The 27,962-nt window shown below is 47.4% G+C and overlaps 1 protein-coding gene across 1 annotated transcript; it reads right to left on the bottom strand.

The window, feature by feature from the left end:
- HAPSTR1 (HUWE1 associated protein modifying stress responses) lies at positions 1–24,473 on the bottom strand. The gene is made up of 4 exons (XM_062180502.1): positions 24,210–24,473; positions 23,470–23,550; positions 14,425–14,700; positions 1–2,392 (listed from the first exon to the last, which is right to left on the bottom strand). The coding sequence occupies exons 1-4, from the start codon at positions 24,433–24,435 to the stop codon at positions 2,148–2,150; spliced, it is 828 nt and encodes a 275-aa protein (XP_062036486.1). The 5' UTR covers positions 24,436–24,473; the 3' UTR covers positions 1–2,147.
- Positions 24,474–27,962: the final 3,489 nt, after the last annotated feature.

Here is a 27,962-nt window from a genome sequence, read left to right as displayed (position 1 = left end):
TAAAGTTTTTAAAAAGTTTAATGGGGCCAATAAGGCATATAAATTGTGTTCTGGCAGACATTAAGACCTGCTTTCTCTTACCAAAGAAAATGGCACATGTTTTATCAAAATTTGACAATTGAGAGTAAAGGGTACTGAGATTAAGCTTCAGAGCACCAACTTAAACAAAACAACCAAAAAATTAGTAACTCAACTTGGAAAGAGGAACCAGAACGAAGGCATAAAGGGGAGATTAAATGTGTATTCCTCAATCTCAAAATCCTGTAGGAGCAAGAGTTCTGGCTGCTCTGAGCAAAGCGTCACAGCAGCAAAGCCCAGCTCCAGAATGGGAACCCCAGGGACAGGTGAGCAGAGACAGCGCCAGCGCATTTCTTGGTGCATTCCAAAGGGAGCCTTCAGAGTACCGCCCAGGCGTGTCCGTCTCAGGTCAAATGAAGGATTGCTTTCAATCTTCCTGCTATTATGTTCAAACCAAAAAAAATTATCCACATTGCAAAAATTTAGAAATACCTCACTTTCATTCCTAGTTTCAGTATGGAATTCACTTCTTTAAATAAGGGTTCTATCTATAATGGTTACAGAACTTCAATTCACACATATCTAATATTCCATTCACGTCTCACCCAGTCAATGAATATTATGGTTAACTTAGCAAAGTTTCTTCACAGAAAGGTATTATTAAATAGCTGAAGAAATTGCAAACTTTAACAAAGTGCTGTGAGTAATTACCGGAAAAACCCTTACACTGATTTGCAATGGTCATTTAAGGATAAAAATAGGAAGTAACTGATCCTGGACTACAAGTTTGCAAGGAAACATTTTTCACTGTCCTACTTGATATATAATATAATATGATAGAGTAAATTACAGTACCTGGCAGGCTGACATCAGTTCTTCATCTAAAAACACTATCATTCAGTTCAAGGTATTAAAAATGAAGATGAAACATGCTCTAAAACATTGTAGCTACAAGAGGTCTTATATTTACTCAAAAGAGGAATCTATTCAGAACTTCTATTCAGGTTCACCTAACATCTAGACAACCTCCATGCGATTTGATCTTTTCCAGGATGATTCCAAACTGCACTTCTTAGGAGAGGTGTTGGAAGGTGGGGCGAGTTGGGTTTTGCTCTTTAAGTTGCAATCACATTAGGAGATAAGACAGACCTTGAGCATCTTCCATCTGTGACAATGGAAACTGCACTCAATAGGGCGTCCATGAAAAATGGCAAACAGGGCACGAAAGACTAGAATCCCCCCTCCCCCCAATCCATCTCCCTCTAACACTGCACCAAAAGAGAGAGCCCACTCTCCAAGCTCATGAGCTCTCTCAAGGTCACCTTGAATGCAGTCTACATGTTTACATTTACCATAAGGAAAATACCCTGCATAGGAAGTAGTACTTGTCATAAAACTGAGTATTTTAAGCCTACAGGGTGAATCTGGGGGCAGTTCAGTAATATTGCTACCTTTAGAGCACTAACACACACAAAGTGAATCCAGTAAAGTTCTGTGTATTAAGTATTAGTTGCATGACCATCATAGCACCTCTTTACATCACACAATCACCAGAATTGAGACTGTTTTGAAAACTGAAAACTGGGCACGGTCCACTAGTTAGAAGTTGCACACTGTTACACAGAACCAGGTGCATGGTACAGTGCTGCTGCAGGAACGGAAGCCTATCGATTGGACGAGGAAGCCAAATCATGTTTTTAGATAATTTTAGGTACCTGGCAATACTGTTGAAGCAAAATACTCAACACAGCAGGAAATGGACCAAAAGGAAAAAAAAAAAAAAGCATTCTATAACCAAATAAACATCTGATATTTCCTTTCCCTTTGAGAATAAATACAGTTAAGGTCACTTTTAGCCTTGGAACGGATATGTTTGCCTATGATGATCTTGCTAACGACTACACGACATCTGATGTCCTCTGCTAGGATTACAGTTTGAAGAAAGCCATGGTTACAAGAGGCATCTACTGGAAATACCTACAACTTCCTTTTATGGCAACCACTATAGAATTCACTTGTCTTAAACAGTGAACAAGGGAAGATGGCCTCATGTTTCCTTTGCAATAATAGTATATGTTGAGGATCAAGTGGCTTTCAAGCAGCATGGTGGGTGTGAAAATGTTTGCAGTTTAGATCATTCTGTTGCGTTTATGGGTTGGTGAGTCTGTAATGACATCGCCACACTGGGCTGAGGTACGCTTTCTAGTTCCACCATTGTCCAAGTGGAGTGCCATTTCTTCTGATATGAAAGTGTTCAAATCGACATCATGGAGTCCATTTCTCCTTCGACTAGCATTCGATCCACTGCTTACATGTGTAGGAGAGCCTGGGGTACTCGAACGCACGCTTATACTAGCCATTGCACCACTAAGACCTAGGAAGAAGAAAAAAGGTTTTAGAGTTGCTCGGTTAGTCGACCCTTTTGAAAGCAACCCACTTTATTTTCCATGTTGTCACAGTGTCAGAAGATGTCTATTTGCTTCGTAAGGGGTCACCAGTGAGCAGTTACCGTTTTATTTGGGGAAAACGAATCCTCCAGCTTTGACAGGTCTTCTTGGTGATACTACCAGTTGCTGAAGGCTATGTGTCAGGCACCTTGCTGGGTGTCCAGTACACCATGAAGCTCTCCCTCCTACTCTACTAACACACACCTACTTGTAGACAGTTCACAGATGAGGACAGGGGGGTGCCTGCTCTAAACTGGGCATTCTAGTGACCCAGGGTCACCACTCCAATGTGCCATATCTGTGTGTGGTGCTCAACAGAGAACAACATTTCCAGGCCTGAGTGGGCTCCTTGAGACCTCCCCTCTACATAAGGTAACCGCGTAACTTATCGCCCAATCCCACTGTCAAGCCTGAATAGGGGCCACTGTTTAACAGTCACACCAGCACATGAGGGCACAAAGTGGGTCTGCCCTGGACAAACAGGGTTCCGTGATCAGCCCAGTGGACTTGCTGGGCAGATATCCCTTGCTACAGCCTAAATCACTATTCTCTCTCAGAGGAGGGAAGGCAAGGACAGTGCCCATCATCTCACTGCTTTACTTTCAATGTTAAAGAGTTATTAAATCCACCCAGCACTCACAGTTGGACTCTTGAGCACCTTTAGGAAATCAGCCTTAAATTTAGGATAAACCCCTGAAAGGCACGATCGGGCCAGGAAGCACAAACCATCAACTCTGAAAGTCTTCTATCACTCGCAGTGGATTTTCCGCCTTAACTCCCCCTGCACTATTCTAGCCTCAGCTAGAGATCGTTGCTAACAAGATTTCAGATCATCATCTGGTAAAATCAATGTTTTCAGAGAACAGGAGTCCTATCTCTACATTTTAAAACAGTCTCACAGTATGATTCAGTGGGGGTTCACTCTAATTTTAGAGCCTAGATATATGGTTTCAATTTGAAAGCTAAGTGCCTCCTACCACATGAAGTCGGCTGAATTCCCCCTGATACTGCTCCTGCTCCACAGGTAGTCTGTAGACAACGGGCTCAAACCCCAGGCCTTAGGCACCGACCTCCCAGTGTCTGACAGTGCTCGCCAGCCCGTACCTCCTCCTGAGCTGCTCAGGGCACCCTACACAGAAAGCTTCCCCTCGCTACTCTCCCGGTAGTAGTGAACACTATCTCACTACTCACTGTCCTTCCCACTGATGCTCAGAAGACACCTACGAGGGTCTGTCTTCAGCACTGAAGACTACAAGGTTAGTATCTTTAAAAAAAAAAAAAAAATTAAATAATAATTAAAAACAAAAAGCTCAAATGTCAGAGGACTTCCTATATTGGGTACCACATTAGGTCCTTTTTAAAGCTTAATCCCTCCAAATGCTATGACATCTACAGCACTTCTGTTCTGCAGATGAAAAAACAAGTTGAAAAGGCTAAGTAATCCTCCCAGGGTCAACAGGCTGTACCTAAGAGCTGGGACTCACTCAAGGAAAACCTGTGTTCCTATTACAGTTATTCTGCCGCCTCTTAAAGCCTCAAGTATTTTTGCAAAGAAATGGCTCCAGGGCCTAGGGTTGGCCTGCACCTCAGGCCTCACCTCTCAAGTTACTCTCGTTCCCTGCCAGATCTGTAGCCCCCACCACCACCACTGGACGCAGTTCCTCCAACACTTCCGCCGGCACCTCCCTGAGGCCCCTTCCTCTTTCTCCCACCTTTCTTATTCCAGCCTCTTGCTGGCTCTTCTTCCTCTTTGCTCCTTCCTCAGCCACCTGTGTGGGCTTTTATTTTGCCCAACAGGCTGGGTTCACCCAGGGTGACATCCTACCCCCCTCAGCATCAGTGTTTCCCTAATCGGTCCCACAGAGGCAAACATTTCTCTCAAGGGCACACCCAGGTTCCTAACTGCTCAGTGGGCATCATAAACTTAGCACCTTCAGAAAGAAACTGTACTGCCTCTTCCCCAACCCACATATGGTTTTCTTTTAAAAAGTTTAAAAAAAAAAAAAAAAGACAAAAGAAACATCTTGGGCTGTTTTCATTTAGCACCATCAACCCTCTCTTCCTATACAAAGTGTCACCTCTAGTGAACGAACTTAACATGGTGCCTGGGCCACAACATTCATCAGATTCACTGAATTTTGAAAAATAGTGCTACGAGTCCTACCCCTCATGATTGAAATTCCAGGTTGAGCTGTTAATGTTTATTCACTTCCAAGGCCAGGAAATACACACAGGCAGCTCTCTTCACTTACATCATTGCCATCAAACTTAACTCAACTATCTCCAAATGCCTGGTTTTTCAAGTCTACCTCAAAACTATAAACTCCTTTAGGGCCATCGTGTCTTTTTTCCTAACCTCCCAGCTCATAACATACTACCCAAAGGTGCCCAGACACTTAAATGACAATCTGTTCACACTTGCTTCATAAAGCAAAAGGTTCTGCAGTCATTAATTATACTGCAAACCTGGGGCATTCGGCAATAAACTAGGCACTTCAGTTACTAAATTCAGGATCCCTTTTGTCACTAGAAACCACACACACACACACACACAAATTCCAACACATCCCAGCCCATGCCTTTCCTGTCACTGCAGAGGGGCCCAGGGCAATGGCGGAACACTGAAGACTCACAACACAGCCATCAGAAGTGGATTAGGCCCTTCAAGCGAATGCTTCCTGCTTCCCTAAGAAAGATACATTAAGCATTGATTTGGTCAACCTGAAAACTCTCCAGTCCCTTCTGGAAAGCTATCTCTTTCCACAGGGTGTAGGACGTGGGTTGCTGACAGCCCAAGTAAAACCACAATGTGCAACACTGCCTTCACCTAGTCTCACTGGTGATCATCTGTTCTGGGTTCATCTACTTCCTTGTCCCCAAAGACTTCACAAGTCCAAAAAAGAAAAAAAAAAGTAACAACCAAAAAAATATGTATTTTTACACATCCCAAATTTTATTTTATAAACCAGTAACAGCTACTAGAAGATGCTTTAGGAAGCCTTAGCTAAGCCACATGAACAATCAAGCCTGTACAAGTACAGAAAATCTGAACATGCTTCACAGCTAAAACAACTAAGCTGTATGTCCTGAGGGCATACAACTTAATTTCTACTAAAAATACACTTTTTCCAAAGGGCTACAGGAATACCAATTGACAAAAGCAGAACAAGTAGCATGATTAGACAGAGAAGTCTCAACTGCTTAATACAAGATAAGTAAAATCAATTTCAAAGTTTCTGCATCAATTTTAAATGATTAGTGCAGGAGCAGGGAGTGGGGGAGAGGATTAGAATGATTTAATTAACTCTGAAGGCTCCCGCTGGAGCTAACACAAATTTACAGTCCAGGTTATTGGAATTCAAGTTACATGGTAAATTATTAAAATAAGTAGCACAGAGCTATCATTATACTGAGTTCATGCTTAAGGTGATAGAAAAATGCTGTTTGCAGAATTAATTACACGTAATCCGTTTCCCAGTATAGTTAGATCACACACAGGCAGAGAAAGAGCAAACGCCAACGCGGCCCATCTCTCTGCCTCAGACCCAGCAACTCTGACTGCGCTACCTGCTTCCCAAACCCTGACAAGCCCTGGGAGAAAGGGCAGGCCCTGGAGGGGAGAAGCACTGTCGATCCACCAGCACTGGCTCAGGCCTCTGCTCCATCAGCGCATCTTCCACAGAAAGCGGGGATCTGAAATCCCCACAACTCCAGCCACGTGGGCAGCATCCTGGCAGGAGCCCCAGGCCCCTGGCCTCCTTGCACTACTATGAATGGCACCCTTCAGGTGTGCAGCACTCCCTGGACAAAGCTGGGTTGTGAAGTGCCAGGCAAGCAGCATTTGCAGTGTCCATGTAGTGTTTTAGATGTACCAGGGGAGCTGGATCACTTAAAAAGAAATTCTACTAGGAAGACCTTGGGAAGTTGAAGGAGATACCACTCCCCACCCCAATCTGTAAATTGTAATACTGAATTTTTATTGAAGTAAAGCACACTAAATCAAACCAATTACAAAGATACACATGTCACACCAAGAAAACATTTTCAGTTAAATGCTGACAGCCCAAAATGCTTTCCATTTTTCAAAGACAGTTTTTAATGCCATGGGAAAAATGCTCCGACGTTGAAAGAAAAAAAGAAGAAAAAAGCAAAATACAGTACCATATATGCAGTATGATCTCAACTGTAAAATAAGTTTAATATTTATACATTGAAAAAAAGACTGTGAAGAAATGCACCAAACATTGAACTGCATTTAACTCCATGTAGCAGGATAACAAGATACTGAATTTTTTTTATTTTTTGGAAATATTCAAATTTTCCAAGAAATGAATATTTGTAAATTCAGAAAATTAAATTCAGATATTAAAATGCTTCTTAGCTATCAACAGAGTACTGAATGAGTCCAGGAAACTGGCTCTGAGGCATAGCCACATGGCCTTTTTCACAACAAAAAAAATTCCAACAAAATGTTATTGCAAGTTCAAGACAATTTTGTATTATGGTATATTAGCAGCTTTTAAGTCCTACCTCCACAAACTTCAGTAGCTAATATCTAATGTTAATACACAGAAAATGCCAACTTCAATGCCTTAATTGTTCTTGACCTTCAGAGGCTATTTTGAACAAAAGGCGTAATTCAGAAATTCCAGCCTTCATAAGAAATTTAATGAAGAGTCTTTGAAATACAGTAACAAATTTTAAACAACTAAAGAGACTGTGTTGGTGCATTCATCTCTTACATCTTCTTTTCCAAGTTAGGTTTCTTAAGATACATTTTACTGTCAAGCAGCTATCCACAGGTCTGTCATTTTGGAAGATGCAGGTTGTAACATTCCACAGGCATTTATGAGGCATCTACTGTGTTTCCCTGCACTGCTGGGAGTGTAAGTGTGCTCAGAGCAGAAAAGGGATTCTCTAAGTGGGTGACACAAATCCCCCACGAGTCCTTTCTAAGGCATTTCTTTTGCACTATACCATCAGGTTACAAATCCCTCATCTCCACCTCGGCGTTAGCGGTCCAGGCATTTTCCTACCTGTTTGGCTGTGTCAATGAAAGGATGCACGAGAGCCAGGAAAGGGATGCAAAGTGAGAACCAAACAGGAATCAGTCTCTGCATATGTACTCAGCACCAACTGCTAGAGAATTTTATCAGGAAAGATGTTCTGACAAAACTTGGTAACTTCCATTCTGTATCACTCTGGCACAAACAGGCCAAAGAATGTTTTGAACAACAACAAAAAGAGCTCCAGAAACCTGTGCTCACATTATACAGAAAACCCAACTGGTTCCGGTTACCTTTCATCACAGTATTCCATAAATCCTAGGGAAAAGATGTTGGCTATTTCAAGCTTCGAGTGTGACAAATTAGGAATTTGCTTTACATTTTTTTCCTACGTAGAAATTCCTATCCAGGGTCGGCAGTGTGAGGTAGCAGGTAAAGAAAGCCAACGCCAGCACCCCATATGGGCTCCTGTTCATATTCCAGCTGCTCCACTTCTGATCAGTTCTCTGCTTATGGCCTGGGAAAAGCAGTGGAAGATGGCCCAAGAGTTTGGGCCCCTGCCACCGGCGTGGGAGACCCAGAAGAAGCTCCTGGCTCTTGGCTTAGGCCTGGCCCCAGCCCTAGCTATTATAGCCAACTGGGGAACGAACCAGCCGATGGAAGACCTCTGTCTCTCCCTGTCAATCAACTTCATGACTCAGTGCCTAAGAACTCCCCTGTAGCCCAGAAACCTTGTTAGAGAAAAAAAGAAAAAAAAGTGCACAGTTGGGGGTGCTTTCAGAAATGGAGTCTATGAATTCCCAACGTATCTCCGTCTGATGCCCTAGAGGTTTACATCCTTCAAAGTGGCTAATACTCTACCAGGCCAGAAGCTCCCTGAGCATCCAGCTTATGCATCTTTTACTCCTCTGCCCCTACCACCGGCCTCTAACAGGGCTCCTAACACTCATTCTGGTCAGTAGCTGGCGGACGACAGAATGATGGATGACACACATTTTATTTTAAAATGACCCCACTTTCTGCAGAAGGATTTAGCTGCAGAACGCGGAATTTGTAACACCAAATTCACAAAAAGGGTTTGAGCCAAAAAAGGCTCAGTCTTCAATGCGAAGGAGCTGCTGTCATTTAACTTACAAAAGTACTTACTTTAACCAAAAAAAAAAATCTTTCCTTCAGTTTCAGTCCCATTCCTTTCAGAAATTCTCCAGTATCCTACTAAATGCTAGACTGAGTTAGACTAAGCCCCTCTCAGCACAAACAGCAGAGTACGCCGGCCTACTGGCCTAACCTGCTTTAAACAAGAACGAACCATGAAGTTGGGAAGATGGCATCTCAAGGTCAAATACCAGTAAGAGCAACGGTTCCCGCCAATGCCTACTTTGACACCAGATGCTGTATGTGAGAGAACTGAGTCAGAAAAAGGTGCATAAAGAGACCACCAGGCAGGCTTAGCAGCGATAACTCCAAGTACTGCAGTCAAGAACTAAAACAAGAACTGAAACATGGGACAAGAACTAAACACAGGACAGTGTAAACTGGGGTCAGCATCCTACAAAGACCACCCAGGAGATGATCTATGTGAAAGGAAGCTTATGGGGCCAGCGCTGTGACTTAACAGGTAAAGCTGCCGCCTTCAGTGCTGGCATCCCATACGGGCGCCAGTTTGAGTTCCAGGTGCTCCACTTCCAATCTCGCTCTCTGCTATGGCCTGGGAAAGCAGAAGATGGCCCTAGTCCTTGGGCCCCTGCGCCTGCATGGGAGACCCAGAAGAAGCTCCTGGCTTCGGATTGGCACAGCTCCAGCAGTGGCGACCAACTGGGGAGTGAACCAGCAGATGGAAGACCTCTCTGTGTAACTCTTTCAAGTAAATAAATAAATTTTTAAAAGAAAGAAAAGAAAAAAAGGGAGCTTAGAGTAAAAAGCCATCAAAGTTTCAGGTCTGACCTGCCCTCCGGCTCCCAGAACTCAGGTCCTGGCCTCAATCCAGACCCTATTTTCCTAATTCACACAACAGATCTAACTCAGAATGAGGAGACAGATTTCTATTTACAGTTGTCCAGACATTGCTTGGGCTTGGGCAACCCGATGCAAATCTCTCACCAGCCAGGTAACTTTGTGAATAGGAAACAAGCTCTGGATCTTAGAAAGTAATATTCAAATAATTTTTTTAGAAACTGTTCTAAATTACCTCTCCCCCTAGAGTGATGTAACTAAAAGGAGAGGCAAAAACAAGGTTTGGGATCCTGGGCACAGGTTCTATTTCTAGTACTGCACACAGGCAAAGAGGGCACTCAGGACCAAGAGCTACCAGCTGACAGCCTGTACGCAAAGCCCAAGCACCATTCTTAGCACAAACAAGGAGACAGCAGGTCACACACTATCACCTTCAAGCCTACTTATCAGATCCACCAGGGCAGGGAGAGAACCCCAGAAAGATACACAAGTGTTTATGCATTCTCTGATGTCTTCAGAGGAAAGCCTTGAGACCTTCCCCAGCCCATCCCCCAAGCCCTACAAAGCAGGAGGAGCAGAGAAACCCTGTACCTACAAACACAGAAACACAGTGGTTAAGAGGATGCATTTTGGAGCAAAAACAAATGTGGATTATCTACTCTATGCTTACTAAAATATTCCACCTGAGCCAAACACATCTTTCTTCATCAATAAAAAGTGTTACAACTGAGCAGGTATGAGGATTTAACAGAACTTTCCTTGGCACAATGCTGATACAAAGTAAACAGCAAAAAAGTAACCCTAATAATATATCACACTCTCAGCCCCACCCACACTTCAGTTGTTCTGAGATGCACCTAGGACCACTAGGTACACAGGTGATACTTTACCCTGAATGCAGTAATTTGGGGATTGTAATCGACAAGGTTAGGTTCTCCATGCCCATTATGTGTTGCGTTTGTTCATTTTCATAGATGCTAACCTACATTTTCAGAGATGCTAACTACATGGTAAACACAGAACACACCTATACTAGATTCTTGGGCCAGGTTTTGTTAAAGCCAAAAGAAAAAGACGAGTCCTCTGTTCTCATGTAGCCCTGGTCAACTGGAAGGGAGACCCATGGAAACAAACCAGTGGACAGTGGCACAGAGAGCAGGGCAGGCTGGAGAAAAGACTTCACAGTGAATGCTATAGGGAAACCAACCAGCAAAGTGACAGAATCAAAAAGATCATTCCAGTGGTCTCATCAAAGAAGGACTGGCAACTGACTGGGTCAGCTCAGGACTGGGAACCACAAGCAGAGAGAGGTTACCCTGAGCCCAGACACCTCCTTCAGAAGGCCAAAGCCACGGCAGAGCTCACTGAAATGGCCCTTTCTGGGGGCCAGCGCTGTGGCATAGCAGGTAAAGCTGCCGTCTGCAGTGCCAGCATCCCAAATGGGCACTGGTTCTAGTCCTGGCTTCTCCTCTTCCGATCCAGCTCTCTGCTATGACCTGGGAAAGCAGTAGAAGATGGCCCAAGTTCTTGGGCCCCTGCACCAGCTTGGGAGCCCTGGGAAAAGCTCCTGGCTTAGGATCGGCCCAGCTCCAGCCATTACAGCCATTTGTGGAGGGAAGCAGCCACGGAAGACTTCTCTGTAAGTCTCTGCCTTTCAAATAAATAAATCTTAAAAAAATAAAAAACGAAATGAAATGAAATGTCCCTTTCTGCTGCAAGAATATCTGATATACCACATTCAGCAAACACTGACGTGTGGTTCAAATCCAGAATCTACCAGGTGGCCAACTGAGGGGAAGAAATGTATTCACTGTTGCTGGAGCAAAAGGATGAGCCCAGCTGAAAACTGCATGTCAGACAAACACCTATGGAGCACCTTGCGACACACGTTTGGCAGTCAGAAGAGAAGGTGGAAGGAAGAAGATCCCTCAGTGAAGTGTGAGTGAGATCGCCCCTGAAGGGCCTACAGCAGGCAGCCGCTGGTTCTGCAATCCTGGGGAGTGGAATTTAGGAAAGTGAGAAACCTAAGGAAAGAACACAGAAGTTGAAGTTACAGAGGAAGAGGAGACGAGGAGCAGCTCTAAAAGAAAAAGGACGATTTGAGGAGGAATAATCGAAAAGACTAGCAGAGAACCACAGATGTCTTGTCTCTCTGAAATAGCGCAAAAAGCTCCCAGGTATCAATTTAGCTAAGTTTCCCATAATATTCTCATGTTAAGAATTTTAAAAAGGACAGAAATCAATTTAGCACAAGCCTGTGTGCTTCTGTTATTTCTGAGTCTAACATCCAGATAAGCAGGTCCCAGAGCAGACACAGAAAATGAGCAGCAGGGTGCAGACAAGTGTCAAAATAAGCACTGGATTAGCCTCGGCCTGCGAACCACTCTCTCTATCATCATTAATTCTACGTCTCTCCCGCTAAACTGGGCCACAGGTCCAAGGAGGTAACCACCATCACTGCATGAAATGATCAAGTCTGACATTTTTTTCTCCAAATAAATGGTGTATTTTACACATCTATGAGAGTGTGTTTTTTTAGGGGGATGGGGTGTACTAGTAAGATGGATTTTCAGGATTAAGAAAAAAATGTGGAGGAAAACTTCCTCATAAGGAGGCAGGACATAAGGAATGTGATATTTGATTATATGAGCGTACTTCACAAATTCATGGGACATGCATATCATGAATACATGCATGGATTTTTAATTTTTTATACCAAAATAAACTTCTTTTAATTCTGTTTTTCCATGAACTTTAAGCACCCATGTATGCTCAAGTCTGCCTCAGCATACTGATTCTCTCAGGTCCCCTAAATGCCAGAATTTAGAACTTTCTCACCAGTGGGCAACTCCAAAAAAAAACCTACATCTGAACTCACACTTCATAGATTTGGCTAATCAAATTATACTCCAAACTGAATTCTGCCGCAATATGTACCCTAATTAAGATGTTTCTAAGAAACAGTTTTAAAAGACTGCCTTCAATGTTTTCACTTCGTTTTGCAGACTATTCAACAAATCAGGTCATAAGGAGACTCAGTTAAAGTTAGTCACTAATCTACATAACTTTTCAGTTAACAGTGCCCTATTACTACAAATCATTCAAATTATTTTCTTTAAATATTTTAACCGAGCTACCATTTCTCAATACCCTAACGTTCTTACAAACCACCAGAGCACAAAACTCAGCATTACTTGTTTCTGTAGATTCTTCCAAGGGATCCTCTATTACTTGACCATCATCCCGTTTAAACTGCATGAATTAGAGGTACGAACCCTGATCGGACCACACTGGATTAGTGCTACATTATGAGTGTCCTGAAGGAAAATATCATTTTTTTCTATACAAAGTTTTCCTTTATAAATGCTCATAAATTTAAAAGTCAAAATTATAAACAGTACCTCCCTACAACTGTATCATGACTAAAACCCCCAATGGTCAAGAAAATAATAAGTCATGGGTTAAACACATTCAACTCAAGAAAATGTAATGGGAGTTAAAGGACAATCGTTTCTCAAGTAAGGATGGGGCTGGTTGCCCTATAATACACTGCGGCATCAAGATTTTCTAATAAGCCTGGCCTCTATACTGTTTACACTCTTCTCAAATACAGTAGTATAATACAAAAAGATACTTTTAAGAGTATGGAATGAGTCATAAATCCACTTGATGATAAAAATCAAGGACAGACCACTGCATCTAACAAAACCATGCACTACAACTGATCTGACAAACTACGTATACCTCTACTTTTCCAAACTTGTTCAGAGGAAAAGATGTGAAACTAATTTAACAGGAATTGATCAAACTCACTGCCACTGAGTTCCTAAAGTTCGGCAATTTAACTCTTCTACTACATTAGAAATAGCACGCAGTCTTAGGAACTGTGTCCCCAAAACACGGACTTTCTTCCAATAAACTTCCTTGTTCTTGTCATAAACTCTCAACCAAAAAATTAAAAGCAAAGCAAAACCCTTTTCCCAACTCCATGCTTTGATGGGAGACTTAGGAGAGAATCAAGGTTTTCCCAAGAGAAAAAGAATTCCCATGGGCATTAAGTTCAATGATACAGAAGTTCTTTACACATATTCCAATACTCTACCAGGCTTTGTTTTGGATGACCTACACTCTGGTCCAGAAATCTAACTTTTAACAGGTCCCATCATCTCACTACTTCTACCTTAGTTATTTGCATGATCAAAGTTCTCATGTTGATACCTATTGTATTGGGTACATTTTTCTACAACATTAAATCTCGTACACAGAAGGCTGATCTCCCAGTTCTGCTTGGAAGTCTGAATTGGAGAGCAACAACCAACAGACTCATTGCTCACCACCCTCCCCAGACTTCTCCAGTGATACTGAAACTCCTCAGGCAAAAATGTCTTCTGGTGACAGGTCTGGCCTGGGGAGATGGTGTTGAGCCTGCCCACGAGCTGCATCTCTTGATGGTCCTATCAAAATATGACAGACCTAAGGGACAGCAGGCTAAACCAAAGTTAGTAACTCTTCCATCTGACCTCTTTCCCCTTGGGTCATAAACACATCCTACAACCTACTGGCTAGACTAGGGTGTCAAAGGCAGTACCTATTCCCAAGAGAACTAACCTGAGAATTATGTCTTACTTGCCTGTCATGGATCAGGCTCTCCAAGCAATTACAATTTTTTTAAGACAAAGGAAATTCCTGTGACTCAGAGGAGTATATACAATATAGAAGGGTAAAGCAAAAAATTCTAACCAGTGTTGAGAAAGATTCTGTTATCACACCAATAAGCCCACACTAACTCTCTAACAGCATTTTAGGATGACCTGCTGACAGTCAGAAACTGCCCACACTGAATTCTTGCCTTACATTCTACTGAAACATTTCTAAAGGAAGTGTTTACTAGAGTGGACGAAAGACAGACAATAAATCTGGACCTAAAACTAAACATGAAAATGGGTCCACAGGCACACTCTTAACCATTTTTCCAAAGAAATATGTTTAAACGGCTTTACCATGCAGAGCTATGGCTTCCCGGAAGGGTTGCAAATCAGTCTCTACAGATGAGCTAGTTTCCGTTGAAGTAGCTCGGTTAGGGGACACTACAGTCAGTCTTGGGGGAGCTCTAGAGTTTCGTGGAGGAGGAACCTTTCCACACAGGAAGCTGATCAAATCTTCTCTACGGATAGTTCTTCTGCGTTTTTTAACCCAAGCCAACACATCCTTATTGCGTCGCTGATAGCCAATCTGAATTCCAATATCAAAACTTCGCTGATGGGTATCCACGCTTTCTGTTAGAAGGAAAAAAAAAGATAGAAGATACATGATGATCATTACAGCCATACTGGATTCTCTTCAAAGATAACCGTCTTACAAGTTAACCAAGATGAATTATCATGTGTAACTGAGGCCTCTCAGTCTGTAGTATTGAGCTGAATGAAATGCGTTTTGCTCATCTTAGAAATGGTATACAGGATAATCTAATGGTCTAAATGCAGAGTTTACACATGACAAAGTCCTAGAGCTTTTCTTGTTCTTTCAAAAACAAAAATTAGAAATAGAGCAATAACCTGCTATATTTAACCTAATTTAGTTTAATAGCACTAAACAGCTAAACTATCAAATGTTTACTGGCATTTTACTAGATTCACCCAAGAGGTTAGGTCTTCCTAAGATAGTTTCCACTGTCCCCTTATCGCCAATAGGGAGACTGAGGTCTTGAGAGGGCAATGAGTAACTACCAGAGTCACAGAACATATGGAAAAGCTGGACTTTGCTCCACAGCCTGTGGGCCCTTAACAGCCAAGCTACACTGTTCTCTTCAGAAGAGTGATTCTCATGAATTCTCCGAGCATCAACAGAGGACTAAAGGATACACAATCCTCAGGGATCACTCCCCTGCTTTGATGAAGTCATTTTGGAGATACAATCCTACTGACAGGTTCAGCACACCAAGGATTAGGAACACACCAAAGGCAGCAGTAACTGTTTCACAAATAGCCAAGCAAAGCTCATTCTGATGGACAACACCACCAAAACTAAGTAGAGTTTCAACAAAGTGTTTCTCCATTCATCTTCCAGGGTGTATTTTTATTCTGTTTCTAGGTCTCAAAAGCTTTCTGGAACTCATACACAGTCCCACCATACCTTGCCTCAAAATTTCCAGACTGTACTTCCTGTGTATCTTGACCCTGAGTTTCTAGTAAAGTGATCCCTGTCCTTTAGCGGTTTCATGTAGTTGAAAAGTCACTACAACTTATTTTCAGTCAAGCTGCATGCTAACAGAAAATCACCAGTATGTCTTTATCCCTACATCTTTAAAAACAACCCTTATGTAACACAAAAATACACCTCCTGGATCTATCTTGATTCCTTGTCTGTCACATCCTAAGTATTCTGAAAGAAGAGCAATCATCAGGCAATGAGTGAAGAGCTGTGTCCCAGAAGACAAGTCACCCGGATGCCGGAGGACCATGAGCCAAACCCATGTCCATGCTCCAGAAGACCGCACCGGGCAGCAGCACACAGTGAACTTCTCTCAGCAGATGAGCAGTCCCTACTGCTCAAGATTAACACAAGAATGCAGAAGCCATCCACTGCGGAGCCTTTCCTCCTAAATAACACACTTGAAAGTAAAAAGGCCCAGAACTAGAGTTCCCAATCCCATCTGAGAACTTGTGAGGGCTCACACATCTTCTCAGGTAAACCCCATCACAAGTTTGAGACGCAGGGGCTAGCACTGGGGCGTAACAGGTGAAGTCGTCGCCTGCAATGCTGGCATCACGTATGGGCACCAGTTCGTGTCCTGGCTGCTCCACTTTTGATCCAGCTCCCTGCTAATGGCCTGGGAAAACCAGCAGAAGATGGCCCAAGTACCTGGGTCCCTGCTACCGAGGTGGGAGACCTGGAAGAAGCTTCTACTTTCAGCCTGGCCCAGCCCTGGCTGTTGTGACCATCTGCTGAGGGAACCAGAGGATAAGAATCTGTCCCTCTCTGTGGCTCTTTCAAATAAATAAATCATTAAAAAAAAGTTTGAGAAAGAGTATTCTTTTTTTAAAGATATACAAAGCAGCTCAGGAGTGAACTCATTTCTATAGGGTCTCACCATTAGAACAATGCTCAAGTCACAATGTAAATCGCTCTTTTGATTTTTCATTTCACCACAAAGCAAGCAAGCACAAACTCCATTTTAAAAGTAAGTACCATTTAATAGGATATCGATGTTCAGTGCTTTCCCAACTCTTCGGGGGAAAGGACTTAAATAAAGCCTATCTCAGAGGGTGGATAAAACCAAAACGTGATAAGCTGTGTTGTCTAGACCTCAAGTGACTTAAAAGAACTGCTGGCTCCAAGTAAGCCTACCCCATGGGACCACGGAAAAAGCAGATAAACATAATGTGTGAACCCAGAAGCAATCTAATTGCCCTTAAATGGAGCTCACAATCGGATACAAACGTTTTTCTTCCAAACAGAATGAGGAAATCCCATTTTTCAAGAACCAAATGGGGCAGGCACCGCGGCTCACTTGATTAATCCTCCGCCTGCAGCGCCGGTATCCCATATGGGCGCTGGGTTCTAGTCCTAGTTGCTCCTCTTCCAGTCCAGCTCTCTGCTGTGGCCCAGGAAGGCAGTGGAGGACAGCCCAAGTGGTTGGGCCCTGCACCCACATGGGAGACCAGAAGGAGGCTCCTGGCTTCAGAATGGTGCAGCGCGCCGGCCATCGCGACCATTTGGGAGGTAAACCAACAGAAGGCAGACCTTTTTCTCTAACTCTAATTAAAAAAAAAAGAACCAAATGGAGGTGGATCCACAGTAGGGAAAGCACACAAAAAAAGCAAGTCTGAAGCAGGCTTGGATCAAGAAAGGTGAAACAGGAAGGTAAAATGCACACCTGGCAAACCAGACAGCAAAAAAGAAAAGCTAACTGGATACAACATCCAAGAACCAATGGGAAGAGGTTGGTTTAAAAACCAAACAAAACAAAAGGGCTAAAATCCTGGGAACGCTGAGCTTGGCCAAGTTTTGCTCTGTTTGACTGAAGACAAGATGTTCCAACAATCCGACTGCAAAAAGCTGATGCTGTTAGCACAGATTTGAACATTAAACAACTCGGTATTCATTAGTGGACTGCTTTAGATGGAAGTTAGACCTAAAAGTTGTGAGCCTCTTAAGCCAATCATTCCACTTCAAAATTTCTCACAAGTCTCAACATCAGAGCCAACAGCAAACTAAAAATCGGTTATTTTGCAAACAATGACTGACAGACGACAAGGTACAGGAAGAGAAAGGCAGATACAAAATGCAGGGTCTTTAAGAACATGCTTTTCACTACCTAGGTGTAACAGCATATTCTGAAAGCTTGTAATTCCAATTACAAGTACTTTAGCACCTCAACTAATCCAACCTCAGTTACTTCCCTAAATAACTAAGTCTCAAGTTAATACTGAGGGGTTTGGGGCAAGCATTGTGGCATAACAGGCATGGGGACCTGCTCAAGTCCCAGCTGTTCCACTTCTGATCCAGCTCCCTGCTAAGGTACCTGGGAAAGCAATGGAAGAAAGCTGCAATGCTTGGGTCCCTGCACCCATGTGGGAGACCAGATGGAAGTCTGAACACTTGGCTTCAGCCTGGCCCAGCCCTGGCTGCTGAAGGCATTCAGGAAGAAAAGCAGTGAATGGAAAGCATCTCATCTCCTCCCCCACCTCTCTCTTCTATACTTCAAATAATTTTTGTTGTTCTTTCAAATAATTTTCATGAAAAAATTTTACTTTAAAATTTTGCAAAGTTTTATTCATGCAACAGTTAGAGATGTATGTTTTCAGGTAAGCATGTGAAATTGAATTCAACAGAGTTTAGAAGTCTAGTTCTTGGCCAGCACCATGGCTCACTAGGCTAATCCTCCACCTGTGGCCCTGGCACCCTGGGTTCTAGTCCCGGTTGGGGCGCCGGTTCTGTCCCAGCTGCTCCTCTTCCAGTCCAGCTCTCTGCTGTGGCCCGGGAAGGCAGTGGAGGATGGCCCAAGTGCCTGGGCCCTGCACCCTCATGGGAGACCAGAAGGAGGCACCTGGCTCCTGGCTTCGGATCGGCACAGCGCCAAAGTCTAGTTCTCTCACCACTGAGGGGCAGGAGGGACAATAATCATACCAGTTCTAATGTAAAGACTTAAATGCAGGACTCTCCAAACCACGATACACACAATATTAGATTGCACTATTTATAGTTCTTTGATACTCACAAAACTTTGTGACTTAGCCAGAGCAAGTATCCCAATTTCATAAATAAACTGAGGTTCAAAGGATCTTTCTTGTCCAAAGTCAGCTAAGTCACAACCCATTTCTTCCTTGGCAAAAAAGCAGATGTCTCTTACCCTCTTTAGAGAGCATACAAAATCTAACAGCACACTGCTAGATCAAAACGTCTAAAGACCACCACGGATTACAAAATATTTCAACTTAAATTTTTATTATCAGTCTGCCAAAGGAGAAAATTGATATTTCATCAGGATTGACTCACAGCCAAAATAAAATAGTTTTCCAATTGTTTTGAAAAAATATTTCCTATGTATTTCCTAGGCAATTAGCGTCCAAAAGTAAGTTCTATCTTCCCGATTCTTATGTATTTATTCTTCACCCAGCACACAAAGCAAATGCTTAAGAACCATGAGGCAAAAAAAAAAAAAAAAGAGAAGAAAAGCAAGCAGCGGGGGAGAATCACAGCAGCCACTGTTTGTGGCAGCCTGTCCTTTAATCCCTGCCGTCCTCCCCCAGAGGGATAGCAGGCCCTGTGCTCCGAGGGGCACTGCGGCTACGTCTGCCCAGGGAGTGGGTCTGCACACCGCACCTGGCTGTGGTACAGGTTCTCAGGAAGCAAGGGACCCTATTTTGGCCACAACTGTACAAATCATTTCAGGTTCTTCTAAGATTCCGTGAGTGGCCCTACAATGAGGCCTACAGCCATTCTGCCAACACAAATCACCCTACGAACAAAATGCACCACACACACAGGGAAGAGAACTCCTGGGCAGGGAGCCTGAGCCCCTGAAATAAGACAACCCTACCTGCAGCTCCAAAGTTGGACAGGAATCCACAGGCATGCATACCCCCAAAGCAGCCAGGCCAGCTGTGTCTTCTGAAACTTTCAGCCAAAATCTTTCACACAAAGTTCTACTAAGTGATGCTCTTCTATAAAAATTAAGGAAGAAAATCCTACAACTGGCTATTACAGTAAGTGACTGAGACTACTGCTTCTAATTAAAGGTGAAGAATAAAATGTAAGGCTACAGTTTCTAATTGTAATGCACACTTTGAACAAATCTAATTTAATGCATATTTTGAACAAAGTCTCACAGCTCAGTAATTTTTGCAACAGAGTCAGAAACTCCCTGCCTTTCTCTCCAGATACAGCATGCTTCCTCTGACCACTGTTTATGGACCATCACCCACCACTCAGCCCATTTTCACTATGTTCAGTTCACCTTCAGCTTACATAGAAACATAAAATGGACACTCTAAAACTAGACTTACTTCCCTTCATTTTAAGCACTGCTCAGTGAGAAACATTTTAATATTTCAAACTTGACCGACACAATCAACACTGGCGTGCACTATACACCAGGCACAAAACTAACCTTATGCTATAATTTGTGGGTACATAGTAGAGTAACCCTTTACAGTTAAGTAAACAAACAAGTGCAATGATGCAGTCCCCAACAATACAGCTAGGATGAAGAGAGCAGAGTCTGAGCGCTAGACAATCTGGCAGGGGTGGGTACTGCGTGGCAGTGTAAGCTATGGCCTGCAAAGCACGCATTCTTGAGTTCTAGTTACTCCACTTCCAATCTGGCTCCCTGCTCACACACCTGGGGAAGCAAGTGGCAGAATGCCCAAGTACCTGGGCTCCTACAACTCCCGTGGGAGGCCCGGATGGAGATCCAGGCTCCTGGCTTCAGCAGTTGTGGTCATCTGAGGCGTATCCCAGCAGATTGAAGAGCTGCCTCTCCCACTCACCTAACTCCACCCCCCTTACCTTAAGGCACTGCTGGAGGAGATGCTGAAGGGTAAATGCTATCCAAGACAACCAGAAGTGGCTTTAACAGAAGCATTACCAAGAGAAAAGCTCAACACCAGCAGAGCTCACAGCAATGAATGCTTCAACTGCACTTTCACAATGCCAAGTGAAAGCAAACAAGAATCAAAGAAAAGCAGTAAGAGCTGAGAAAGAACAGCTGTGGGGAAGCACGGGCGCTGCCTTGCTGCTGAGGGGCTGGGCACCAGCTCCCATCCCGGGCGGGCCACAGGACCACCTCAACTGCCTGCCCAGAGTCCAGCCTCAAGCAGGACTCTGGAATGAGAGAGAGAATACCTTCCTGCAGAAGAACGGAACCAGTCACCCAGAGAAATGGGAGGTGGGTTTCAGAAGCAGGTAGACTTCATCAAGTATTTCCCAGGTAAGCATCAACCCTGGCTGGTTAACATGCCACTTCTTTACAGATATCAAAAACCGTTAACAAGCCAAGGGCACAGCTGAATATAAAGGCAACAGCATCGTCTTTGACCTTATCAAATCAAGAACCAGGAATCAGAATTCTTTCCCTTTCTAAAAAAAAAAAAAAGGAATCCCAAGTCTGACCCCACGACCGTGCACCCCGCTTCCTTCATTCTGTATGCACCGAGGGAAGACCCCAATTTGGTTCCACTTTTCAAAATCCACTGGCCCCTGAAAGGGGCCCTCCCCTGGGTTTTTATCTCAACTCTGAGCTTCTTGTGTGCTCCTTTTAGCAGTTATCAAGCTGGCACGAGTGCCGAACCCTCCCCAGTCTGCAAAATGACCCATTTTTGCCTTCCACACAGTGCTTTTCTACACCAAAAACAGGCATACAGCCCACTTCAAGGATCCTCCAAAAATCTTCCCCTCTGTAAATCATATCGAAAATTTAAATTTACCACTATTTAATGCTAACAGCACTGTGACACTACCTTGCTAATTTTACTGGCTCTATTTAAGGTAACCAATTAATCCTAAAGCAGAATGCCTGTGCTCTGAAGCCCCCACCCTGGGAAAAAGGAAGTGTGGGGCTCTCCAGGGCATCACCAGGCTCCAGTGGGCAAGGATACAAGGTTGCCAGACCACCAGATTTCACCAAACACAACTTAGCATTTCCAACAGGTAGAAAAGGATGTTTCCTTCCACTGACACAGGATACAAATTGTAACTAGTTCACACTGCATAGTCAGTTCACATGTAGCTCACAGCCACATAGTCCAACAACACTTGATGTTTATTCAAAATAAATGCTACTCAAATCCTCTAACCAAAGAAAACTACAAAATCCCACGGATTTCCAAGTAAGATCACATTCAGGATTATTTCAGAGCTCACTCTGAGCCCATCTTTTAACACCTATTAAGAGTCAGTACCAGAGAAGCAGACTAATTCCTATAGGGACACATTCTGGGAATACAACAGCACCCAAGTCAGGACAGTCGTACTCGTGTACAAGCTCAGGCTAAGAGCCCAGACACTTGCAAACACTAAAAATGGATTGTTTTCCCCCTCAAGCAAAAGTTAATTGCAACAAAACCAAATGACAGAATACTCCACAATAAAACAAATTAGTAACTGCAATGCCAATTCAATAGATCTCAAAAAATACTATGCTAAGTAAAAGAAACCAGACAAAAAGACTACCCCCTGTACCAGTATAGCTTGCTTTATGAGGCGCCACAGAGAAAGAAAAACTGTCCACAGTACAACTAGATCAGTAGCTGCCAAGGGCTGGGTTGGTAGGGGGAAGAGAGTCTACCTGTCACTTATCAAACTATACATCCCAAGAAGTTGATTTTACTCTGTGTAAACTGTACTCCAAGGAACCTAAGGTTTTTAAAGATTTGAGCTTCAGCACTAACTCGAAATCCAGAGCCGCTCCAAAGAATTCCCAACACCCTCAAGGACTCAGGAATCAAGATTTAAGATCCTCGGCTGCACAAAATCAAAGCTGACCACCAGCGCCACTTAATTATATTCCCTTTGCTCAGCAAGGCTAGTATGCTGGTTCCTCATGCCCTAAAATTAACATTCCTATTCACCAGATTCAGTTAAAACAGTTCTCATGTTACTGCCCCCCACCAAAAAAAGCCCCAGAAGTTCACTCAGGACCTCTCAGGACAAGGGGGTTATTTGTCCTACAGATGCCGCCATGGCCTGACGTGTTCCAAATTCACACAATTTCCTCTTACCAGAAGCTCACAGAACTGGAAAACCTCATCAAATATCAATCCCAAGTTTCCAAACCCCCAAAATCGGAAAGGCGGAAAATCTCAACCCAGGCTTTGCAGCAGAGCACAACAGGCTGCCACGCTTGCTCACAGACCTTCCGGAGCGTGGCCAGACAGGCCAGGGGAGCTCCAGAGGGGTGCCCAGCCGCTCTCAACCCCAGTCAGACTCCCTGCTAACAGTACACACTGCAAGGTCGTTCTGAAGAAAAGTATTTGCTAAAACGGCTGGAGAACAGCGCTAATAAGCGCAGATGATCCCAATTAGCAAAACTTCAAAGCACCTAAGGCTATCACACTGCCATGCCCTAAGCTGCCTAACTCAACAACCTCTCCCTTCAGGTCTGTCCCACCTGGTCCGTGCCACACATTTTAAGGAAGAACAAAAAAAAAAAAAGCTTCTTTCTCTCCCTCGATGCCTTTTCCAACGAGACGCAGTCCCACCTCGTAGCTCGGGGTCCTCAACCCGGGCCTGCCTAAGACTTCGGCGTTGGGGATCGGGTGGGTGAGGGTGAGGGGGCCGCCCCGGGCCCTGCAGGGCTCACCGGGTGCCCCTGTCAGCCCAGACAACCAGAAGTGTCCGCAGCAGTGCCTTAAGTCCCCGGGGGGGCGTGGGGGTGGGAGTGTCGGGGTGTCCAAGCCACCTCGGGGTCGCCGGCCGGACCTCCACTGCGCTCGTCACGGTGCGTGGCGTCCGAGGTGGGCGGAAGGCACACGCAGCTCGCAGGGCCTGCACCTGACCCGGGTCGCCCGTCCCCGCGGCCGACAAAGCAGCAAGGTTATCTTTACCTTTGTAGAGATTGGTCACCGCGGTGGCTGCGTTTTGGAAGGGGACCCAGAGAGAAAGTCCTGGCTGCTGACACACTCGGTCTGAGAACAAAAATAAATGCAAAACAAAAAAAAAAAAAAAAAAAGGAAACAGGGAGAAACACGAACACACACACACAGACAGAGACAGAATGTTACTTGGGCGTCAATCACTCCCGAACGGCCATATTAGGTTTCGCCATTTTGTTCAAGGGTTTCGGGCTCCCAAACCGAGTGGCAAAGACGCTAACAACGGGGGATCGCGGCGGGGCGGGGGGGGGGGGGGGCAGGCGGCGCAGCCGGGGCCCAGGCCGGACGCGGGGAGGCGCCCCCTTGGCAGACCCCGCCCCAGGCCGGCTCCGGGGCACAATAGGGCCGGCCCCGCGGGCTCCCTTCGCCATTTTGTGACTGGGGGGGGCGGCCCTGCTCGCCCCTCCCCAGCCGCGGTGGGCGGCCGGCCGGCCCGGCCCGGGCAGCGGGGGAGCCCCCCACCCCCCTGCGCGGCCCCAAGTCCGGCTGCGCCCCCGGCCCCCCCCCGGGTGGGGGGCATCCCCGCCCTCGTCGCCGTTGTCCGGGGAGGGGGCGGCGGGGTTCCCGACGACGCCAGCAGCCGGGCCCCCTCCCCCGGCGCCCCGAGGCCGCCGCCCCCACCCCGCCCCGGGTGGCCGCGGAGGGGGCGCAGGCCGGGGCCGGGCGGCGCCAAGATGGCGGCGCGGCCTCACCTTTGTAGAGCTGGGCCACGGCGGTGGCCGAGTTCTGGAAGAGGTGCCACAGCTTCTGCTGCTTGTGCTCGGGCTGCGCGGCGGCCGCCGCCTCCTCCTGCAGCTCCGGGGACAGCTGCTCGTCCTGCTCGGCCTCGGCCAGGCACTGCCGCTCCCACTTGGAGAACCAGTGCTCCGGCCCGTGCTCCTGGATCTCGGCCTCGCCCTCCTCCTTCCGCTCCTCCATCCTCCGCGGCGGCGGCCCGGCGGCCCGGCGGCTCCGCGCGGCGGCCCCGCGCTGCCCGGGACGACCCCCGCCCCGGGCCTGCCCACCCCCCGGCCCCCGCTGACGGTCGCCGCCGCGCCTCGCCTCGCCCGCCGCTCGGCGTCTACCGCCCCGCCATGGCGCCGCGGCCCGCGCAGGGCCGCCGCCGTCCACCCGCAAGCCCCCCGCGCACACGGGCAAGCGCCGCCGGGCCCACTCGGAGCACTGAGCGGCCGCGGCGTCGCCTCCGCCGTCGACGCCTCTGCGGCTCCGGGCCCCCGCCCTCCCCCGCCCACATGCTGACAGGAGAAGCACCGCCCCCTCGGCCCCAGCTCCCCGGCCCGGTTGGGGCGCGCCCGCTCCGGGGGCTCCCATTGGCCCGCCCCGACCGGTTCCGCGTGCCGGCCCCTGAACACAGCGCGATGATTGGCTCGCCGGGCTGTCTGCCCGACGTAACCAACGGGGCGGGGAGAACGGCGTGAATGTCAGGAAAGATGAAGAGGAAGGAGGGAGGGGGGAGGAGCTGACAGTGGCAGCGTCCGAGCCGACCGAGCGGGGGTGGCGCATGCGCACTCGCGGGCTGGCCGAGCCGCGGGGCGCCTGGCGGGCGGTCACGTGACCCAGCCCGCGCCCGCACCCCGCGGGGGCTCTTCTGGCGCTGCCAGGCCCTGGGGAGACGCGGAGCGGAGTCCGGCAGCGGCGCCGCGGACGCGGAGGGGCGTGGCGGGTGGCAGCTCGTTTCTCCAGGCCCAAAGGGAGGAGGGGAGTGGAGAAAGTGTGGGGGGGGAGCCCGACTCGGGGCCAAGCGCGCCACTGGCGCGCGCTCTGAACTGTCCGGTCCCGGTCGCGGGTCAGCACCCAAGGAGGGGCTTGCGAGCTGCGAGGCCGAGGGGGGCCTCCCGGGCCTGCAGGCGCGCCGCGCTGCCCCGCACCTGTCCCCACGGGCACGCCCCGGCCAGCCTGGGGAGGGGGCGGCGAGCGCTGAGGCGCGGCCCTGGGGGCGACCCCCGCCGACGGACTCCTGCACACAGACCCCCGCAGGGCCCCTCCGTGCCCCCGGCCCGCTCCCCTGGGCCGAGGCTCGATCTCCGGGAACCCTGTGCGGGACCCCCACGACGACCGCCTAGGGGGGTGCGGGACCCCCCCCTCACCCCCGCCACGACGACCCCCTAGAGGGGCGCTGGACCCCACTCACCCCCGGCCACGACGACCCCCTAGAGGGGCGCGGGACCCCCCTCACCCCCGGCCACGACGACCCCCTAGAGGGGCGCGGGACCCCCCCACCCCCGGCCACGACGACCCCCTAGAGGGGTACGGGACCCCCCCTCACCCACGGCCACAACGACCCCCTAGAGGGGCGCGGGACCCCCCTCACCCCCGGCCACGACGACCCCCTAGAGGGGTACGGGACCCCCCCCCACCCCCGGCCACGACGATCTCCTCACCCCCGCCACGACGACCCCCTAGAGGGGCGCGGGACCCCCCCTCACTCCCGGCCACGACGACCTCCTCACCCCCGCCACGACGACCCCCTAGAGGGGCGCGGGACCCCCCCTCACCCCCGGCCACGACGACCCCCTAGAGGGGTACGGGACCCCCACCCCACCCCCGGCCACGACGATCTCCTCACCCCCGCCACGACGACCCCCAGAGGGGCGCCCTCCCACCGTCGCCTGCCGGTCCTGGGGTTTTTTCTCAGGCGCTTAGCCCTGTCCGGAATGACCCGTCTCCCTTTTCTTCGTGTTTAGGGGTCTCCTCGCACCAGAAAGATTGAGGGCAGGGGTCTCGCTGGCCCCTTCCTGGTTGAACAGCGAGCGAGGGGCAGGCAGGCGCTTTGTATGGTCAGCATTAGGGGCACCGGCCTGCGCGGTACAAACCCTACCAACCCACTATTGATTTATGTTGGGGGGAGGTGGGGTTCGATAATGGTTACAATAGAAAAATATTGGACCGGCGCCGCGGCTCACTAGGCTAATCCTCCGCCTAGGGCGCCCTGGGTTCTAGTCCTGGTTGCTCCTCTTCCAGTCCAGCTCTCTGCTGTGGCCTGGGAAGGCAGTGAAGGATGGCCCAAGTGCTTGGGCCCTGCACCTGCATGGGAGACCAGGAGGAAGCACCTGGCTCCTGGCTTGGGATCAGCTCAGCGCGCCGGCCATAGCAGCCATTTGGGGGGTGAACCAACAGAAGGAAGACCTTTCTCTCTGTCTCTCTCGCTGTCTAACTCTGCCTGTCAAAAAAAATAAAAAAATAGAAAAAAATTGGATCACCTTCAATTTTTTTTTTTCACAGCAAAAAGGTTTTTTTGTTTGTTTGTTTGTTTGGTCCAAGTGCATTTTCTGTATCAAAGATTTATCTATTTGAAAGAGTTACGAAAAGAGAAGTCCTCCATCTGCTCGTTCACTCCCCAAATGGTCACAGCTGCTGTGGCTCAGGCCAAAGCCAGGACTCCCAGACTCCATCCAGTTCTCCCTCATGGGTAGCAGGGGCCCACAGGCACATTAGCAAGGAGCCGGATCAGAAGTGGAGCAGCTGAGACACACTGTGCTGGTATGGGATGCTGGCCCCTGAGTGGGTGCTAAGGTTTCCTGTGAGAAAGGAGAATGTCTCATATGGCCTATGTCCTAAATGTGATTTCAAGGACAGTGGGTGGACGGGGAGCAAGGGATGCTGATCAGTTAGCCTCTGTGGCTGAAACCACATGTTGAACCACATGTTGACTCCATGTTGAAACCTCCGCTTCAGTCCTTAAGTCTGGAACTAGCAGGGCCACCACACCCTAGAGACCTACAGGCTTTACTGTTAAGCCCAAGCAATACAGAAGTAACAACTGCTTCTCCTTAGGGCTGCCTCTTGTCCCAAAGCTTCTCCTGGCTGCTTGGCTGTAGCCAGCGTAGGTTCACCTGGCCCAGAGTTTATAAAAAAAATTGTTGCCAGGGGACTTTACCAAATGCTTCCAAGCCCTGCGGCTAGTGGCTGCAAGAACCTGTCCCAGGGCCTGGGCCTCTCCGTTTCAGGTGCGCACCTGTTATGGTTCCCTAAGCCCTTCTACTTCACAGATCCCTTGGTCTCAAGAGTTTTGGTTTAACATCAGTAATCAAAAGAGTTTTCTGGGGCCTGCCGAGGTCTTAAATGAGTGTCTCACTCTCTCGCTCACTCTCTCACGCTCTCACACACACGCCTTCGGGACCAAGCCACTGGCGGGTGATTTTTGTTTTTATGATTTTTTTATTTGATAGAGTAACAGAGGAAAAAACAGAGATCCTCTATCTGCGATTTCACAAATAGCCACAACTGTTGGGGCTGGGCCAGGCAGAAGCCAGGAGCCTGGAATCCCCACTGGGTCTCCCACATGAGTGGCAGGGACTCAGCATTGGGGCCAGCTCTGCTGCCTTCCCAAGCACTTTATTTTTTTTTTTTTTTAAGAATTAGTATATTTATTTGAAAAATCAGAGTTACGTAGAGAGAGAAGGAGAGGCAGAGAGAGGGAAAGAGAGAGGTCTTTCATTCCACTG

This window comes from Lepus europaeus, chromosome 21, assembly GCF_033115175.1.
Source record: "Lepus europaeus isolate LE1 chromosome 21, mLepTim1.pri, whole genome shotgun sequence".
Classification (NCBI taxonomy): domain Eukaryota; kingdom Metazoa; phylum Chordata; class Mammalia; order Lagomorpha; family Leporidae; genus Lepus; species Lepus europaeus.
This window is presented reverse-complemented; position numbering and strand designations above follow the sequence as displayed.